General features: G+C 35.2%; 3 protein-coding genes across 3 annotated transcripts; 2 read left to right on the top strand and 1 right to left on the bottom strand.

The window, feature by feature from the left end:
- Positions 1-2,366: 2,366 nt before the first annotated feature.
- LOC118032623 (heparanase-like protein 3) lies at positions 2,367-5,786 on the top strand. The gene is made up of 9 exons (XM_035037386.2): positions 2,367-3,030; positions 3,249-3,285; positions 3,404-3,587; positions 3,681-3,829; positions 4,004-4,234; positions 4,327-4,516; positions 4,595-4,720; positions 5,067-5,166; positions 5,242-5,786. Exons 1-9 carry the CDS (start codon positions 2,770-2,772, stop codon positions 5,656-5,658), a joined length of 1,695 nt encoding a protein of 564 aa, XP_034893277.1. The 5' UTR covers positions 2,367-2,769; the 3' UTR covers positions 5,659-5,786.
- Positions 5,787-6,054: 268 nt separating this feature from the next.
- LOC118032624 (probable anion transporter 6, chloroplastic) lies at positions 6,055-14,414 on the bottom strand. Its single transcript, XM_035037387.2, has 15 exons — positions 13,845-14,414; positions 13,533-13,678; positions 12,258-12,357; positions 11,929-11,981; positions 11,144-11,218; positions 10,714-10,794; positions 10,377-10,438; positions 9,534-9,601; positions 8,956-9,071; positions 8,771-8,807; positions 8,005-8,100; positions 7,784-7,925; positions 7,634-7,686; positions 6,842-6,928; positions 6,055-6,388 (listed from the first exon to the last, which is right to left on the bottom strand). Exons 1-15 carry the CDS (start codon positions 14,244-14,246, stop codon positions 6,287-6,289), a joined length of 1,620 nt encoding a protein of 539 aa, XP_034893278.1. The 5' UTR covers positions 14,247-14,414; the 3' UTR covers positions 6,055-6,286.
- Positions 14,415-16,361: 1,947 nt separating this feature from the next.
- Positions 16,362-18,245, top strand: LOC118032517 (protein SRG1). Its single transcript, XM_035037227.2, has 5 exons — positions 16,362-16,656; positions 17,065-17,312; positions 17,505-17,832; positions 18,074-18,145; positions 18,234-18,245. Exons 1-5 carry the CDS (start codon positions 16,426-16,428, stop codon positions 18,243-18,245), a joined length of 891 nt encoding a protein of 296 aa, XP_034893118.1. The 5' UTR covers positions 16,362-16,425.
- The last annotated feature ends 559 nt before the right edge of the window (positions 18,246-18,804 follow it).

Genomic DNA, 18,804 nt, shown 5'->3' on the forward strand with positions numbered 1-18,804 from the left:
TCATAATTATGACATGCAAGAAAATTATTCAACTCCCTTCTTCTAGTTCAAGAACAATAGATCACAAAATCCACAGGTCCCTTTTGTTTTCTTGGGTTCAAGACTACGATAGAGGCAAAATTGGATTAATTCTCAAGATACTTGATAAATTAACAATAAAAACTGGTAGAAATTAATGTTGCCACCATTTAATTTAATTCACTAGATCTCTCCATAACCCAAATATAAAATAAAATAGTTTGTCATGATATACCAGAATCAGCCAAATTATCTTGGATTAACTATTACTTTTGTATTTTAAGCATCATATCAAATTATGTAGTGATTGCTTCCTATCTCGAGATGGGTATATTCTGATGGAGATTAAAAAAAAAGAACAAAAGAACAAAGATAACATGCTTCTATTCGCTGTGTTTTTTTTTTTTTTCAAAATAATAACTAAAAAAAAACCCGACATGGATAGAATCTTGAAAGAATATCTTTCTACACACGAAGCTTTCTTTTCAATGGTCATAATATTCTTACCAGTTTTCACACATATCAAAATCATTTTCTTTTTTTCAACGAAATTTAAGCCATCCCCAGCCAGATTTAGGGCCAGAGGAGAGAGTGGCGAGTGGGAAGCGTGTTCACTTTATGGTATACTTTATTTCCACGCTTTTCCCTTTTCAGTCAAAAGCAAGGGGCGGCAGCGCGGTGGCAGCGCCCTCGGAGAAGAGGAGATCTTGATCCTATAAACAGCAGTCATTTCCTTGTATTGGGGGATTAGAAATGGGCCATGAGAGGCAGTGTAGTGGGCAACAGCTTCACAGAGTCATATTTCCAATGGTATTAGGTATGGAATAAAACTTAATGCCACCAAACCTAGATTTCTCCCTTTAACTAACATTGAATGGATTAGGTCTGGGTGGATCCCCTTTTGCATGCAGAAACCGATCCCCATGGAAACAAGATAAGGTGGGGAGGATGCTTCAAAGCCAAACTAGTAGTTAGAAGAAAATGCAGCAATGGACCCAGCTCTGTGAAAGGGAAATACAAGCCTTAGGTTTATAGCATACTCGACAAATATCCAGTCTTAGGACACATGGCTTTAGATTGTGTTGTGAGTTTGCAAAAATTAGGTGTAACTTATCATCACATATTCTGATGTTTTGTTTGTTAACCAAGACACCTTCTATGATTGGTAAGTGAGGAAACTTGTTTTACAAAAATATATTAAAATAATATTTATTTTTAATATTAGTATATTAAAATAATTTTAAAAAAATCAGATTTTTATAAAAAAAACAAATTATACTGCAGCCCGAATCGAGCATTTAGTGCCTGTTTGGCATTGCGGCCAAACCGGCTTTTCACCAAAATTCAATTATTTGTTTTTGCTAAAATTGAGTGCGGTTTGTACTTTTTGGATCGTTTTGATGTGCTGATGTCAAAAAATAATTTTTAAAAAATAAAAAACATTATTGCCATGCTTTTCGGCACGAAAAACTATTTGAAAAGCAACCGCTACCACACTTCCAAACACCTTTTTAATGAATTGGGTTGTGCTCTTTTTTTTTTTTTTTTCTTCCTTTTTTTTTAATTTTTTAAATTTTTATAAAATTGGATTCTATTGATTTATGTGTCCTTTGACATTTGACAACAAGTTTTGACAAATGCTTTGCCCATTCCATAAAATAAAGGTGGGAAATGGTATAAGGGATTGAGTGGCCAATTGAAAATTTGAAATACCAAAGTACAAGTAGATGCCATATTTGCAACTTTTAAGATCACATCACATGCACCTCCACCTTGTTCTATGCTTTGCTTCCTCATGTTTTTCTTTTTCCCTGCCTGTCCACTCTTCTTCTTCTTCTTCTTCTTTTTTACAGTAATTTGCACGCCATGGTTTTTTTTTTTTTTTTTTTTGACCTTCTTATATTGGTATAATTTTTCGTGCATGGATGTGTAGATTAGAGCCATCGGTTATGGTGGTAAAAAAAAGTACGAACGGCAGAGAGTAATAAGAAAGAGAGAGGGGTTATTTTAGTAATTTCCACCTTAATTAATAGTTTTTAAATAAAAGATTAATTATTACCCTCTCTTCCCAAGTTCCAACATAATTAATAATTAAAAGTGTGTTGGTTAACGTGGTTTAATTTTAAAATGTATTTTATTTGGAAAAATATTAAATTAGTTTTCTTACAAATTATTTTGATATGTCATGTTAAAATAATACTAAAAATATTACTTTAATATATTTTTAACTAAAAAGTATTTTAAAAGAGCATCTTTTTAATTCGAAAACTACAGAGTGTCACAAAAACTTAAGAACTAACCAAACAAGTGGGTCTCCGGATCACACACATTCATAGAGAAGCAAGGCACAAAGGCCCTTGAAAATTGATCGGCAACTAGCCGCTTTCATGAAAAGCCATGGCCCACTTTGCAACAAACCTCTCATTATTCTGACCTGCAAGGTTCCAAAGGCAAAAGATTTGAAGGAAAGAGAACCAAAGCTTGAATGTGATTACAAGTTGCAATGTATTTGCCTATCAAACAAAGCTTCAATAATTACCAATAAATTTATTTTCCTTTATAATATCGTCAATCATATTTATATCTTACTTGTGAACGTACGTAATCTAAATTTTTTCTATCCCTTATTAAATTCTGTGGCCTGCTGTGGCAAAACCTCTGGTAACCCCACATCCTCTGCCACTTTCATGGCTACCTTACCCATTTATACAGAAAGCCTTGGATCTTGAACTTGTATTTGCTTACAAAAAGATGAGTTCTTCGCAGAACAGGGAGATGGGGTTGTGCTTCCTGGTGTGCATCGTTAGCTGCAGCTTCATTTATGTGAGTTCACAAAGTGCTGTGGCTGGAAACGATAATAGCAGTGTTAGTGAAGGAACTGTTTTCATTGATGGAAAAACTTCCATTGGAAAGATTGATGAAGATTTCATTTGTGCCACCTTGGATTGGTGGCCACCTGAGAAATGTGATTATGGGACATGCAGCTGGGACCAGGCTTCTCTCATTAATCTGGTAATGATCCATTTTAGTCTGCTTTTCTGCTTTTGAAGTTGTTTTAGATATCTGATTATGATGTTGATAATTGAAGCTGAGCTTGTAATGCTTGTCCTGCCCTGTCCTGCACTTCTCCAAACTTCACTGGCATTATACTATTACATATGAGTTCTTAGGAAATTATTCTCTAAACATTTATTCTTTTTGAAATTTGTTTTATATTTTCTCTTATGCAGGATCTCAACAACAACATCTTGTTAAATGCCATAAAGGGTAAGAGTCCTTTGAAGCAAAGCAACTTTTTCTTCTTCAATTTCATGTTTTATTTAGCAAGAACTCTTTTTAATGCTTTTTAGGATTCTAATTACTTTTTCTTGGCGCAACGGTCCAGCTTTTTCACCATTGAAAATCAGATTAGGAGGCACTTTGCAAGATAAGGTCATTTACGACACTGAAGATAATAAGCAACCTTGTGTTCAATTTGTTAAAAACACCAGTCAGATGTTTGGTTTCACTCAAGGATGCTTGCCCATGTATAGATGGGATGAACTAAATGCCTTTTTCAAGAAATCTGGGTAACAACTAAGAACAATACTCTCTCCTGTTTCTTGTTAACCATACTTTACAATTTCTAGGAGTTGAACCACATCTTACTTTTGCAAATTCAGGGCTGAAATTATATTTGGGTTAAATGCTCTCGCTGGCCGGTCCATAAAATCTGATGGTTCTGCAGTAGGAGCTTGGAACTACACCAATGCAGAATCGTTTATAAGCTATACTGTCAAAAAGAACTACTCTATTTATGGCTGGGAGCTCGGTAAGAACACTCTCCATTGCTTTCTCCTGATTAATGCTAATGCTTAATGTTTCATGAAATCCATAGAAGTATCATTGATTATTGACCATATGGGAAGTGGGAACTGACTATGATCAATTTACATTGCTGAGATTAATTTATCTAAACCAACTGTAAGTAATTTTTGCTGAACAGGAAATGAATTGTGTGGAAGTGGCGTTGGAACAAGAGTTGCAGCGGCTCAGTATGCTTCTGATACAATTTCCCTGTATAACACAGTGAAAAAGATTTACAGCAGTATTGAACCGAAACCACTAGTTATAGCACCTGGAGGATTCTTTGATGCAAATTGGTTCAAAGAGTTTGTAGATAAAACAGGCAATTCTGTAAATGCGATCACCCACCACATATACAATCTTGGTCCAGGTATCTCTTTGAAGAAAATGATTCAACTTCTGTAGCCTTACACCTTGTACAGTAGGTCTAATCTGACATGATTATATCCTTTTCTTGTGCAGGGGTTGATACACATCTCATCGAAAAGATCCTTGATCCATCCTATCTTGACGGTGAGGCTGATACATTCAATAGCCTCCAAAGCACCATCAAGAGTTCTGCAACTTCAGCAGTTGCATGGGTTGGTGAATCAGGTGGGGCTTACAACAGTGGCCGTAACCTTGTTACCAATGCGTTCGTGTTTAGTTTCTGGTAAGTGAGGACAAAATTTATAACAAAAATCTTCAGCTTTTCTTGTGTGGATTTCTAAGTCCAGGGATGTCAAAACAGGTACTTGGATCAGCTTGGGATGGCATCAGCTTATGATACAAAAACATACTGCAGACAGTCATTGATTGGTGGCAACTATGGTCTACTTAACACTACTACTTTTGTTCCAAATCCGGATTACTACAGGTATTCCAATACTGGTGTTCTTATGCTGGCAGGTGATCTGAAAAAGTTAGATATTAGGATAGAATCAAAGAGTGCAGTGAATTCTCTTTTTATTATTATTATTATTTTTTAAGAAATTCCTTTGCCTGCAAAAAGAATGAAGATGAAGTTTTAAAATAGGCATACTAAATTAGGAACGATATTCCAAATTTATGCTGATTATGAAAATAATTTGATCAACCCTGGCTTCATCAGCAGTCAGAACAGGCCAAAGATGAAATCCCTTGACTCCCATTATGGAATATCTATTATAACTCGGTCTTACGAGGTCTCTAAGAAATTCTAATGTTCGCTATCTTTGATGCAGTGCTCTTCTTTGGCACCGATTAATGGGAAGAAACGTTCTATCAACCAGCTTTTCTGGAACGAAAAAGATACGTGCTTATACTCATTGCGCGAAACAATCCGTAAGTTAATTCCATAACACAATCATCACACAAGTGGAGGCCTTTATTATCTAATTTGATTAATAATCTTTGCAGAAAGGGATCACATTACTGATAATCAACCTTGACAATAGCACAACTGCTGAAGTCACTGTAACATTCAACAGTACTTGGAGATTGCACCAGAAACACAAGCACAAGCTCCACAAACCTCACAGGTCTCATAAGCTCCACAAACCTCACAGGTCTCATAAGTCCCATAAATCAAAGGTCATTCAGCTACCTCAACGGTCCACAAGTGGGATAACAAGAGAGGAATACCATCTAACAGCTAAAGATGGAGATTTACACAGCCAAACAATGCTACTTAATGGGAACATTTTAACTGTAAATTCATCTGGGGACATCCCTTCCTTGGAGCCTTTACATGTAAATTCATCCAAGCCAATAATGGTTGCTCCTTTCTCTATTGTATTCGTTCAAATGCCATATGTTCTCCCTGCTTGCAGCTAGGTAGCAGCACTACATGGAACTGAATTCGGTTCCACGTAGTAAATAGTGATCCGCCAAATAAGACAGAATACAAGCACATGTTACATTCTTTCTTGGCGAAGAATACAATGACAAATGTTTTTGGTAAATTATTATGCCATGGTTTATTTTTTATAACCAGTGCCCATGTTATGGACCAGAATACAACATAAATCTCTTTACTGCTTTGTGGCAGCTGGTCCCGCAATGAACTGCCTTTGGACATTTCCTTTGATTTATAGCGTAAAATGCAGAGTAATATTGGTGTAACAGAGTTCTTGAGGTTTAAAGGCATAACGTAAAATGCAAGCCCTAAAGGCTAAAACACAGCTACACGACAAACATGTTAAGTATATGTTTTTGGTGGCCAACCAAGACTACAAAGTCAACTATGCATTTTGCTTGGTGGATTGCACTTGAAGTCAATATACATAAGGTATTTTCTGTGTACAGAGATATACAAATGACACTAACTATTGGTAGATGAGGCAATTCCCACCAAACGCTATGGAAAAAGGAGTAAAATGTATAACATAATGAATGGTGTGCTCTCTCTTTCTCTCTAATTTGGATGCTTCATTCAAGAAAACTGATCCAAAGACAATCGAAGTCAATCTGTGTTGGAGAAGTTTTGAGGCTTGCTGCTGGCAAATGCCAACCATACAATCGTACCAGTCAAGTAGAAGAAAATTGATGGTGCGAATAAAGAAATCTGCGGAGCACAGATATGAGAAACAAACAGTTAAAGGAAGAAGTAAATAACAGCTTATCCAGAGATTATTTACTTGAAAATAGATGTAATGTAATGTAATCAATACTAAATTTCATTTTCAGTCCCTAAAGTTTTCAAATAAATTACTTTAGTCCCTCTATTTCATTTTTTTTAAACAAATTGGTCTTTATTTGAAAGTTTTTTGGTTCTTATAATTTTTTTTTATAAGACAAAACTACAGTTTAGTCTTTAATAAATTTCTTTATAATTACATCTTTGCATGATTACTCTTAATATGTAAAGGTTCATTACATAGCTATTTTTTTTTAATATAAATTATAATGATCCATTTTATTACAGTTTTAAAAATTACAAAAAACAAACATAAGAATATAATGGACCATGATCCATTACATTCAACCAAATATTCTGTAAGAGGTAGAGGTAACTTACACTCCACGAATGAGTTGTATCAAGAAGATAACCAGTCAAGGCAACACCTACAATTCCAGGTATTGCTCCAACGGTGTTGGTAATGCCCTGCGTAGGAAAATTAGACAGATAGAATGAATATAATGGTTAAAGGAAGGTCTTTTTCTTTAAAAATTCAGGTGTCGACCTTGAACTGACGGCAAGCTTACAGGAGTCAATTGATCATGGATCCAAAAGAATATATTATGTGCTTGACCTGGAGCTAAAATTAGAAACACTACCACAGGAATGTTTCACGGAAGTTTAGTCTAGAACTTCCAGTTCAATACAATTTTGCATAACAGCATGAAGAATCTACAGGCAGACCGGAATGCTCATTGGTGATAGGAGCAAAATCCACGCCAATAATGGTTTTATTAGATAATTTAGAATGCTAGACTCGCGATCAATTTTATTAAGACAAGTGGCTAGCTGGAAAAACAAGATAACAGATCACTGAGAAAAACCCACTAAATGAAGTGAATCAACATGGTTTTTTATTTTTCAGTTTCCAATTTTTCACCTGAAAACCCTACTCCACTTTGCAAGAGGTATATTATTGGGTATGTGGGTTCTACAGATCCATGTCATAAAAAATGATGCACAAGATTCAGGAACCATGTGCTGAGTTGATTTGAAGTAGACATAAAGTGAGGAACATGTGAGAAATAAGCTAATAATCCATGTTTATGACACCTAAGATCAATCTCACCAGGAGACTGATAAGAAAATGCATAGCATATGCAACAAAATTATGATTTGCAGGCCACATACCAACAGTATACTTGCATATTCAGGAGACATGTCTTGATGTGTACAGTAAAGTCCTGCAAGATAGATCATTGAAATAGAAATTAACCTAGCACAAGTCAATTTGTTCCAATTCACAAAATGAATTAAATAGGTTCTTAAATAGTCCAGTACCTGACAAGGCAAAGCTTGAGAGGGCCAAGCCACCAGTGAGAATCCCCACAATCTCCCAGGGTGGAAGTCCTAGATCAACAGAGGAGAGCGTCATGCAAAGAGCAGGAGACAAGAAGGCAATTGTTTGGCAAATCTTTCGCACCTGCAAGGTCAAAAAGGTCAAGCTTCAAGGTGATGCTTATAAATGTGCAGAACTATAATAGATGTCTGGTTTTACAGACCGTAGTGGTTTCAACTCCATTAGCAATTAAGTTGTCAGCAAGCTGTGCGGCAAAGCTAGTCACAAAAACTGAAGCCAAGGGAGGAAGGATGGAAACCTGCAATGGTTAAAAGTTACTTCATAGGAAAATAAAATATAAAAAAAATGTTCAAATGCATTTAAACAATCAAATGACGGATGACTATCTAATATTCAGACTTTTTGGAATGGCAAGGCATTCTCAAGTTTGTCAAGTGTTATCACCAATGCTTTACATGTTAAGCTCCCAAGTATTTAGGGTACTAACTAATCATTTTACCAGGATAATTTAGCAGAAAGCATTCATATTGTACTCGCTTTCAGAGTACAAAATTTGGCCAAATTACTGCAAGGAAGATTAATTCCTCTCAGATAAAAAAAGCATGCTGTCTTGATATCACCAAAGCTTCTGATATGTTATTGGACCTGCCTTTCACTGTAGCAGTGTTTAACATCGAAAGATGCATGAAGATGGATGATTTCAAACCAGAACTTATATTTCAATCAAATCGTATCTAGGATACCAAGACCAAAGCATGAGATGTTGAAACAAGCAATTTCTTCTACAACAGCGCTCTTTTTCTTTTTGGAATGCAAGACTCCCCTAATTCATTTCAAGACGTGAGAATTTAATTTGTCAAATTTTAAGCTACAGAATTATTCTTTATATTTACAATACAAGTACTATAAATGACTAAAGTGTGAGAAGGACTAAAAGTTGTAAGACAATCGTACATCTTCAAACTTACCCATGCAGCTTCTGTCAAATTCAGGCTCAGCTCCTCACTGCATGGCATATCGATTGAAAGTTAAGTTTCTTTTCCATTACAGCCATAATGACAAGCACATTGAAGATATTGATATAGAAGATTATAAATGCTTTTCTTCCAGAACGATGAGAAAAGATTTTCAGAGAGTAGAACTGCAAAGATACCTGAAATAAGAAGGAAGCCAAGATAAACAGTTATAGTGACCCCAACTTCCACAAAAGTGAGCATATATCATTGCCCATACAGATGGGGTTCGGAAAAAAGCCTTCCATGGCACATCCTGCCACAATAGAGCCAGTAAGGAAAGTGAGGGCAAAAGTTAACACAAAAGTTTTAGGAAGGTTCTTTTAATTTTGTTATCAGGTATCATACAGTTCACAAAAATAGGAAAAGAAATAAAAAACCCCAACATGTTTAAACTCATGTAAGAACAATCAATAATATGAGAGTGATGGTAATGGCATTCCTAGTGAAAAATGTTTCAAACCATTTTGTTACAAAGAACAGTCAACAATAGTACGTTGAATTCAGGCAGACTTATTGGCTATTGCCATTGACTATACGAGTATTGAATGACCCCTAAGCCTAGTTACTTGGGTTTAACTTGACAAAACAGTGAAACATGCCACTTTTCAAGAAGTATTGCGTTTAAGATACAATCAATAGCTTAATCAGTACCTTTTCCATCTTTCAAGTTTCCAATCTTATATAGCCGAATAAAGAAAAGGAGAAAGCATTGTACCTTCAGTGAGCCACCCAATGCTGCAAGAGAATTACTAAATGATTTTTCCATGTGGATAGATTGGGGCCCTGTCAAACATATCAAGGAAAAGTCCACTCATGACTATGCAGAAAGGATCTCACGGAAAAACAACATTTTCACTACCAATCATTTTTATGTAGATCATATCAGTACACCACCTAAGAATTGAGCCTTTCCTAGGATGACCCTCCAATGAGAGGTCAATACTGCAGTTGAGCATAGAAGGTCATCTGAAGACTCGGGAAAACATGCTACTGGTGTAAAAGTAATATGCTAACTCCATTTAGAAGATGAGATAAATCCTAGTGGATTGTCTCCGAGGCAACAAAATTGATCAGTTCAAGTGTACCCAGTTGAAAAGAGATACAGAGTATGCTTTGAATAATACGGAGGACATATTTTTTCTGACAAAGCTGATATTTGGCCTATAAAGTGGGTTATTCTCTAGCAACTCAATATGACAATACGTGAACTATTGTTCGAGGCTACCCATACAATAGGGTGTTTCAGATATGCCACTCCTTTAGCTTAAATAATCTGTATCTTCTGCTGTGAAATTGCTAAATTTGTATAAATTAGGGAAAATATTCATCATACATGCAACATCAGGTAGACTAACCAAATAATTTACATCAGAAAGGCAGTGTAGAATAAGGTATTACCAGTACATGAAAAGAGATGCAAAAGAAGACACCATATGATTTTGGCAATTATATAAAAGTAGTCAACCAATCATTACCTACTTATCAATAAACTAAGAAGCTTTATTCATCAAATCAAGAATAGAAAAAAAAAAAAAAAACAATAGAAGTTAATGCTTACGTGAAGCAGGCTTGGTAGCGTGTGAAGCTTGCCCCTCTTCAAGATATTGAAACCCCAAAAACCTTCATAATTTTTGGTGTTGCCACAAGTATGAAGTCAACTTTCATTCAGTTGTTAGCATTAGCAACTTAAAAAACTGAATATAATCAAATAAACAAATGCAAGTATTAAACAGTCAATTCCGAATCACAGTGAACCAAAAAGCCATGAAATATTATCTTTTTATTTAACATTGAGCGAAAAGCCTTTTTATGCATCACCAAAGTGTGAAATTCCTTCTGTTCAAGGCAGAAGCAGGTAAGCATTGGAATCCAAAACATTAGTGACAGATACTTACCAGGCTAACCCAAGAAAGCCAAATATATAAAATACAGATGCCCAACCAAAATTCTGAATAAGGGGCGGAGCTAAAAGAAGCCTGCATGAACTTTAAAACTGTTAGAAATGACTAGCAATTGAAGCCAGGTGCTCACTTTAACTAAAAAAAAAGACTCAGAAAAAAGAAAAACATTAAGCATAACTTGAATTTGTCTATTAAATGTGTTTCACAGACCTAACACACTTAATTCTATCAGTTGCAATTTAACACCAGGAAGATGAAAAGCTGTGTTAGTTTCTCTAATAATTGACAATCACCTATGCCAATGGGTTGAATATACTCTATGGTCAATTTTTACAGTTAACATTCTGTAAATAAAGTGGTAAGCAGTTTCCTGATCAGTAGAAAAGAATTGTTGCTATCACAGACCAAATTTAGAAAAACATACCCTATAACACTTCCTACACTCAGTCCCCCAAAGACGAATGCTACAGCTCGTGATCGCTCTTCCAAAGGTATTGACCTGCATGCAATGTTGGTCAATACCAATCAAAAGGAGAAAATAACTCTACATCATCTCTTCAACAGAGATTAGCTTTCTACAATACAAGCAACATAAGAAAGCAATCTATGGGGCACTATCAGTCAATGAGGATGCAAAATATAACAGGTTATAACAAGCCAAGGAGCACAAGTTCAGTAGCAGAGAATAAGAGAACAGGACAGAGCCTACCACAAAATAGGCAAGACAAGTTTCATACAGATAACAAGTTAATATGAAACAGAAGAAAGCCAAGAAGAACCTCAAAAAGCAGAGATGGGAGACATCAGTGTCTAAGTGTAAACAAGAATTAATATATACAATTAAGAGATTATTATTGTACATATATAAATTGTTAAGAGGTGGGCAGGGAACTCTATAAACCACAGAAGAGTCATAATGTTCCACATAACAAAATTAACTTCCAAATATTCCACATTGAAATCTCTATGAAGTTTTTCACAAGACTACCAATTTTACTCAATAATGTAAAAGAACGCAATCTGGACATGAGCATGAGCATAAGAAAAATCAAGAAAAGTGCAAAGGAATCCAACTCTAATGAAACACATGAAAAAAACCAACCAAAAACCCGACACAAAAACATAGTCGTGGTTGATTGTGTTTCAGCAAATATTATCTAAAAGGTTCACTAAAACATGCTCCTATAGAGCTTTGGAAGTCATACATGCCTGGCAATGAGGTCTGTTGCTGCTGATGGTGAAACTCCTTCTCCTATTCCAACCTAGATATGGAACATGTAAGAGAAAAGCTCAATAAGACAAGAAACAAATTTAAGCAATTTAACATTGAGTAAAGGAACATCAAAGCAAAATGCACAAGAGTATTATGAAAGACAGAGAGAGACGGACTAATTAAGAAAGGGGGAATCTCTAAAGTATTATCAAATGCTTATGACACATGCATAAGTACTAAACAATTGCAGCTTCATGAAAAGATGTACACAAGTTGGACTGAAATACTAGTTCAACACATGGAGTATGGGAGAAGCTGCACATACCAAAACCCTTGACAACATAAGTCCGGGCATATATCCAGCAAGAAAAGGAAGAAGTGCTGTGGCCACTGACCATGTCAAAACTCCAAACTTAAGAACTTTTCTGAAAAATAAATACAAATAAAAAGGAAGGCATTAGGCATGTATCATACAATTTGCACCAAGCCCAGAAGACAGGTGAAACGCTTGCAGTGCATTGGATCTCTAGAAAATTAATTTTACTCCATAAAACAATTGGTTTCTGGAGTCCTCTCTTTCTGAATTAGAATGCTAGAAAGAGTTGGGTGTCTATTACGGCATTATCCTCAATCTTTAAAGAGACCCTGTACATCCATTAAAACCATGAACTGCCCAAGTGGAGTCAGCCATATTTCCATAAACATATACCTTTTTTACTGCTTTAATAGATAGGATAATCATAGAGCAATCATTCAATTACATTGAGCTGACACAATAACTTGTGCAAGAACATAAACTGTTTACAACTTGTACATTTAAGCTCTAGAGGGGATGGATTAAGTATGAAATCTAAGGTTATAATGGAACTGTTTGCTGTTCTTATTGCCCAAAACTGCTATAGTTGAGGTGTCACATTTAGAGTTTAGAAAGTCAAATGGAAATGAAGTATATCAATGCACATCAATGAAAATGGGATGTATCAGCATCAATGAGCAGAAAGTTAGGATCATGATCAAACAAAAAAAATAATTTTCTCAATCTTAATGGAGGGGCTACTTGAATAAAGCAGATAAATTGATAGATTGCAATGACCTAATATTGATTTTTGTTAAATCAGAAGTAGCTCCACCTTTCTTAAGGGAATTTGAGCTCGTAAAAGTAAATATAGCACTCAACTCCAACACCTAACACCTCAATTCAACCCAACACATCAATGACAACAAGTTAAATTAACCATATAAATCTCTTCTTCTTTCCTGCTATGTTCAATCATCGGATAAACTTACTGTGATCGAAAACATTCTTCGGCCAGTAACCAATCATAGAAGATCATTCAACTAGATCTTAATCAAGAGTTAGCAGAACTTATACCAGTTTAAGTAAGTATATAGGAGGAAGAAAAATAGCTCAAGGTCAAATTCTGCACAGGAAGATACTAATATAGCCCTCCTCATGCATCAAAGGATTATATCCATTACCGGAGCTTAAACAAGAGGTTTCTCACTGCTGGAGTTTAGAAAAAAGTAGTTTATTAATGGAAATGACAGAGTCTTCTAACATGAAAGACCATGTAAATACAGCGAGCAATGAGGGACTAACCTCCCACCAAAAATCTTGGCAAGCCAACCTCCTGGTAATTGACTCAAAGCATAACCCCAAAAGAAGGATGACTGCACTAGCCCGGCCGTTGATGAATTCCACCCAAATTGGTGTGACATAGGAATTATAGCAACACTCAAGTTCACCTACCCAATTTAGCAAATTGATCAAAATTAACAACTTTAGCCACAAACACATGACCAAGTAGCTAACATTAGCAGCACCTTAAAAATCACTCCTCTTTTTGTTTCAATCCGACAAGAAAAATTACCAAGGCCTATGAACATATCAAATTAGACCAAATACACTTACCTTGTCCATATTGCAAATAACGAAGGCAAGTGACGTGGTGCCAATAAGCTTATATCTCTGAGGAATATTCTTCCATGGAGGCCAATTCCAATCAAAACCCACTTCACTAGACCCACCATCATTCCCCAATTTTTGCTCAAAATCCAAACTTGAAACCCTCTTGGGGTCCAACTCATCAACTCCTTTTAGTCCGGTGAGTACATCAGGGACCCTCTCACTTTCTGTCACATTCTCTTTCTCTTTAATACTACACCAAACCCTGAAAGTCAAGCTGTTTTTAGAGTGGAATAAACGTAAAGAATTGGCCTTGAATGAGTTGGTCGTGTTCAAGAGTGAGGTTTGTGTGTTTGTGTGGTGTGAGAGAAAGGAAAAGTTCTCTGCTTTGAAGGTCAAATTTGCCATTTTTTTTTCTCGATGGACGAAAAGGAACTATAATTTCTGGAAGTGAAGTGGATATAAAGAGATATAAAATGTTAGCAGCAGCATGTAATGTGTCGAGTTTATGTGATACCCAAGTGAATGGAAGCCATGGGAGATACCCTTTGGCATATCATTTGCAAGGGCCTGAGGGGGCCACGGAGGAAGATGGCTTGTGGCTGTTGTTAGTTAGAGGGACCTACACCAAGTTTTGTGGGCTTCGGTTCGGTTGCTACTTACCTTATATTTACAAAATTTTGTCAATTAAAAAAAAAAAAAACTAAAGGGAAAGGAAAGTTATTATGCCCTAGGACAAAGTATATTCATATTGTAATAATTTAATTATTATATTGTTACTTGAATATTAAAATTTTGAACTTGAATTGTTTTTTTACAAATTATATAATGTTAAGTTGGTAATTTTAGTTTTTTTTAATATACAATAAAACTACTCGTTTAATTTTGGAATTAAATAACATAATGCCCACACTACTTAATGATATTTTTATATTTTTAATTTTTTTAAAAATAATGTAATTATCTTAATGCTTTTAAAGATAAAATCAATCTTTTTTCTTCTCATTTTACATTTTACATTGTTTTTCTTGTAATTTTCAAGAATATTCAGAAACATTGTTATAAATTATATTTATTAAATATAATTAAAAAAAAATTCTCGGATGGTGTTTGTAAATTATCGACGCCTTAACACGGTGCTATGACTTGTTTTTCAAAATTTCAAACCCAACTAGAGAAGCTTGAACCAGTTGTGGCTTAAAGATGAGCAAAGATGGCTCTGAAATTACCTGTCCACAAAGAGAAGCTTGGTACTATCCTGGATACACACAAATTTGAACCAATGGTGAGGTGAGACCCTAAACTCCCTTAAAAATCACAATACTAAAAGGAAAGAGAAGCACACATGATCTGGTTCTTCATCTTCTTTTTATCAGGAAATTGCTCTGCTGTGATACCTTGGAGTGCTGTCTTCCATTCTATCATCTTATTATAGCCATCTAAGAAGAGTTTTCTTCAAACTGCTACAGATTAATATGTGTCCAGAAAATCCAAATGATTTCAGGTTAACTCTATATTCTTGTTTGAGATCTTGCCAAATACGAATGCTGGCTGATATTTCGTTATTCTAATGTAGAAACTGAAGATTCTGAGTATTAAAAAAAAGATTTGACACAAATCAGATGAGATCTGACCAATAAATTATATTAATGGTCTAAAATATATTTTGGTCTTCTCAAGTGTGAACATGCAAACTAATATTTTCCTAAGCAATTACAAATGTCCAATTGAAAGCAATATCATCTTTCTACTTTTTTTTTCTTTTTCTAATAAACAGAATAGGTGGTGATGAACTTATAGTTTAGCCAGCATTTGTATTCTCTAATGAAAAACAAAAACGTAAAGGGGTTAGAAAATTATCCAAAATATCAATAAAAATTGATTTAAAATTAAACAAATTGAACAATTTTTCTAATTTGTTGGATAATTTGGGAATTTAAAAAAAAAAAAAAACAATTTAATTTGGTTTTAGTTTTTCGAGATAAACTGAACCAAAAAGTAATAAACAATAAAAAAAAACTTATTATAAAATAAAGTCCCATTATATCAAAATCTATGAAAACTAACTCAACTAAATGTTCATTAATTTAAATTTATTTGATTTTAACAAATGTAAAACCAATCCGAACAATCAGTTTAGTTCTTTGATTTGATTTGATCTGGTTTACATTTTTTAAAAAAGAAAAAAAAAAACAATCAGTTAGAATATTTTTTATCAAAACCAAGCATGTTCATCCATGCATAACTGCGTTAGATCACATGGTGAACTGGGACTACAAAATCATGTTGACTCCAAGAATAGAATAGTGGATGAAGGCAGACAAAATTGAAGGGGCTGCAAATGTGAGTGCCATTCCCCATTCTTTGACCACAGCTACCAAAAAAAAAAGGAAAAAAATAAAGATCAGCATCATAACAACAGATCAAGTTTGAATTAAATAGATCCTAAACCGCAGATAAATCCATGATCTTCCTTTGCTGTACAATATAATCCACTGGAACAGCTGAAGTTTTCACACCCTTTTTGATAAAACCACCTTTACTGCGACCGAAGCAAGTAGTTTTCTGCAGCTGCTGGTGAGATAACATGGCTGCCAAGGCAGAGTTGATATCAAATTCAGTCCAAGAAATGGCTCTCAACGGGAAAGAACCACCAGTGAAGTATTTCTGTAAAGGAAATGATGTTGGAGTCCTTGATGCTTCTGTTCCGTTAATCGATATTCCAGTTGTTGATCTTGGTCTTCTTACATCTCCATCAACCAGTGCACAAGAACTCGAGAAATTTCACTTAGCTGTCAGCTCACGGGGCTGCTTTCAGGTCCTTTCTTTTCTGAACTCACTCTTGATACAATGTCTATTTCAATATGATTTCAGCATCAGAAGGATAGTTGGAGCGTGAATAAGGAGTCGCATAAGATAGCACAAGATTTGTAGGATATAATCGATACTGGTCAACTGGATTGATGAAGTGATATTTATTCTCTAATTTACGTTATCTGGATTGAGTATTTTAGCCAAGCAAGTTTAGGTCTATCTGCATTTCAGGTTTTTATCTTGATAACATGATTTAACAAAACAACTGGATAGTTATGAAGACAACCCGGATTTTATATATCCTCTTCCATCTAAATTACATGCTTCATTGTGTAAATAAAATCGAGCATGTAGAACTGGCTTACTCTTACAGTTGCTTCATAATCAGAATTGATTAATTTCAATGTTTCAGGTAGTAAATCATGGGATGACAAGTTCCTTTTTAGACAAAATTCGTGATGTAAGCAAGCGATTCTTCGCATTGTCGATGGAAGATAAGCAGAAATACTCCAGAGAAGCTGACAGCATTGAAGGGTATGGAAATGACATGATTCTTTCAGACCACCAAACGATCGACTGGTCTGATCGATTGTATCTTACTATTAGCCCAGAAGACCAGAGAAAGATCAAATTTTGGCCCGAAAATCCGAAAGATTTTAGGTAATTGAATCACACTACTACCAAATTATTCACTGGATTTTCAGTGTTAGGAGAAAAAATGACATATCTATTGAGTTTCAGCACAATGAAGGTAGTAAAACTTACAGTTGATAGTGAGGCAATTTCCATCCAATGCATGGTTAAGACTTTGAGAGAAGTACAAGCTAACTTTGTTCCTAACCATTTCTGCAGGGAAACCCTAAATGAATACACCATGAAGTTACAAGAGATAAATGAAATTCTCCTTAGAGCCATGGCAATGTCATTGAATTTGGAGGAAAGCAGCTTCTTAGACCAGTATGGAGAACGACCACTTGTGGCTGCAAGGTTTAACTTCTATCCTCCATGTCCAAGGCCTGATCGAATTCTTGGCGTTAAGCCACATGCAGATGCATCGGCGATTACCTTCCTCTTGCAGGACAAAGAAGTGGAAGGTCTGCAATTCCTGAAAGACAACCAGCGGTTTAGAGTTCCCATCATTCCACAAGCTCTTCTAATCAATGTCGGAGATCAAGTAGAGGTAAATTCTATTACTTTCAAGTGCTTATATTTCTTGTTAGCAGGAGCGAATGGCATTACACTGTAAACTCTCTCCCCAAATTCAGCTTTAATTATTCATATTTCACTTCACAAGATATAGGCAACTAATCTCCATTACGGAATAGGTTTAGCTTGTGCTTGAAATATTTCAAGCAATTGAACCTATAATATAAGTTCACAATTGACAGACTTACGTAACTGGTAAGCAATGATACACACAGATAATGAGCAATGGAATATTCAAGAGCCCAGATAATGAGCACCGTGATCTTTTTATGTATGGTGAAATCACTGTACAGAGTTATTATTATTTTTATTAAAAACAACAACAAACAATGCATACCGGAAGTTCTAGCCCTGGGAATCTTTGCGGGAGTTCAGAAATGTGCATAAATTTTCTTTGTTCATAAATCTTTTAACCAAACAAACCCAAAACCTAAAAACTCCCAGAATTAGTTAGGCTTCAAGTTGACTATAAAAAGATTTTTCATGGGGAAGACTAAAAAAAGAAAATATATGTAATTGCAAAAACTACTTTGCAAAAGTCCAATACTCTGCAAGAGGCTATGAACAATCCCCCAAGTATTCTGGTGCAAGCAAAAAACCGGGAGTTTTTTTTTTTTTACTGAAAGATAATTCTCTTTTATCAAGAAGAAGAAGAAGAAAGCGCAAAGGACGTCAAAATAAACGATCTCAAAGAGAAGCTTGGAGAAAGTTGACCAATCATCAAACACTTCACCGCTTTAAAACTGGTCAACACATGCCAGCTTGTGAATTAGCGCTAACATTCCAATCCATTAAAAAGGTACTAAAATCAAGATTGTCCGAATTAAAAAACTAGCAATTCACTTAATGAGGCCTTTGCCACGCGCAAAATGATACAAAGTGCAGGGAATCCTGCTGCAAGCCAAAAAAACGTAAAAAAATACGAGACAGACAAGAAAATCGAACT

Source organism: Populus alba, chromosome 6 (assembly GCF_005239225.2).
Source record: "Populus alba chromosome 6, ASM523922v2, whole genome shotgun sequence".
Taxonomy (NCBI): domain Eukaryota; kingdom Viridiplantae; phylum Streptophyta; class Magnoliopsida; order Malpighiales; family Salicaceae; genus Populus; species Populus alba.

What these genes read in the sequence shown, in the direction of transcription:
- LOC118032623 (XM_035037386.2), top strand. Translation starts at nt 2,770, where the DNA reads ATGAGTTCTTCGCAGAACAGGGAGATGGGGTTGTGCTTCCTGGTGTGC. An exon ending in CCAAATCCGGATTACTACAG is followed by an intron (nt 4,721 to 5,066) that starts GTATTCCAATAC and finishes TCTTTGATGCAG; the next exon opens with TGCTCTTCTTTGGCACCGAT. An exon ending in CTCATTGCGCGAAACAATCC is followed by an intron (nt 5,167 to 5,241) that starts GTAAGTTAATTC and finishes TAATCTTTGCAG; the next exon opens with AAAGGGATCACATTACTGAT.
- LOC118032624 (XM_035037387.2), bottom strand. Translation starts at nt 14,246, where the DNA reads ATGGCAAATTTGACCTTCAAAGCAGAGAACTTTTCCTTTCTCTCACAC. An exon ending in CGCTACCAAGCCTGCTTCAC is followed by an intron (nt 9,602 to 10,376) that starts GTAAGCATTAAC and finishes TATGTTTGACAG; the next exon opens with GGCCCCAATCTATCCACATG. An exon ending in CTCAAGCTTTGCCTTGTCAG is followed by an intron (nt 7,687 to 7,783) that starts GTACTGGACTAT and finishes TCTATCTTGCAG; the next exon opens with GACTTTACTGTACACATCAA.
- LOC118032517 (XM_035037227.2), top strand. Translation starts at nt 16,426, where the DNA reads ATGGCTGCCAAGGCAGAGTTGATATCAAATTCAGTCCAAGAAATGGCT. An exon ending in GAAAATCCGAAAGATTTTAG is followed by an intron (nt 17,313 to 17,504) that starts GTAATTGAATCA and finishes CCATTTCTGCAG; the next exon opens with GGAAACCCTAAATGAATACA. An exon ending in ATGTCGGAGATCAAGTAGAG is followed by an intron (nt 17,833 to 18,073) that starts GTAAATTCTATT and finishes TGATACACACAG; the next exon opens with ATAATGAGCAATGGAATATT.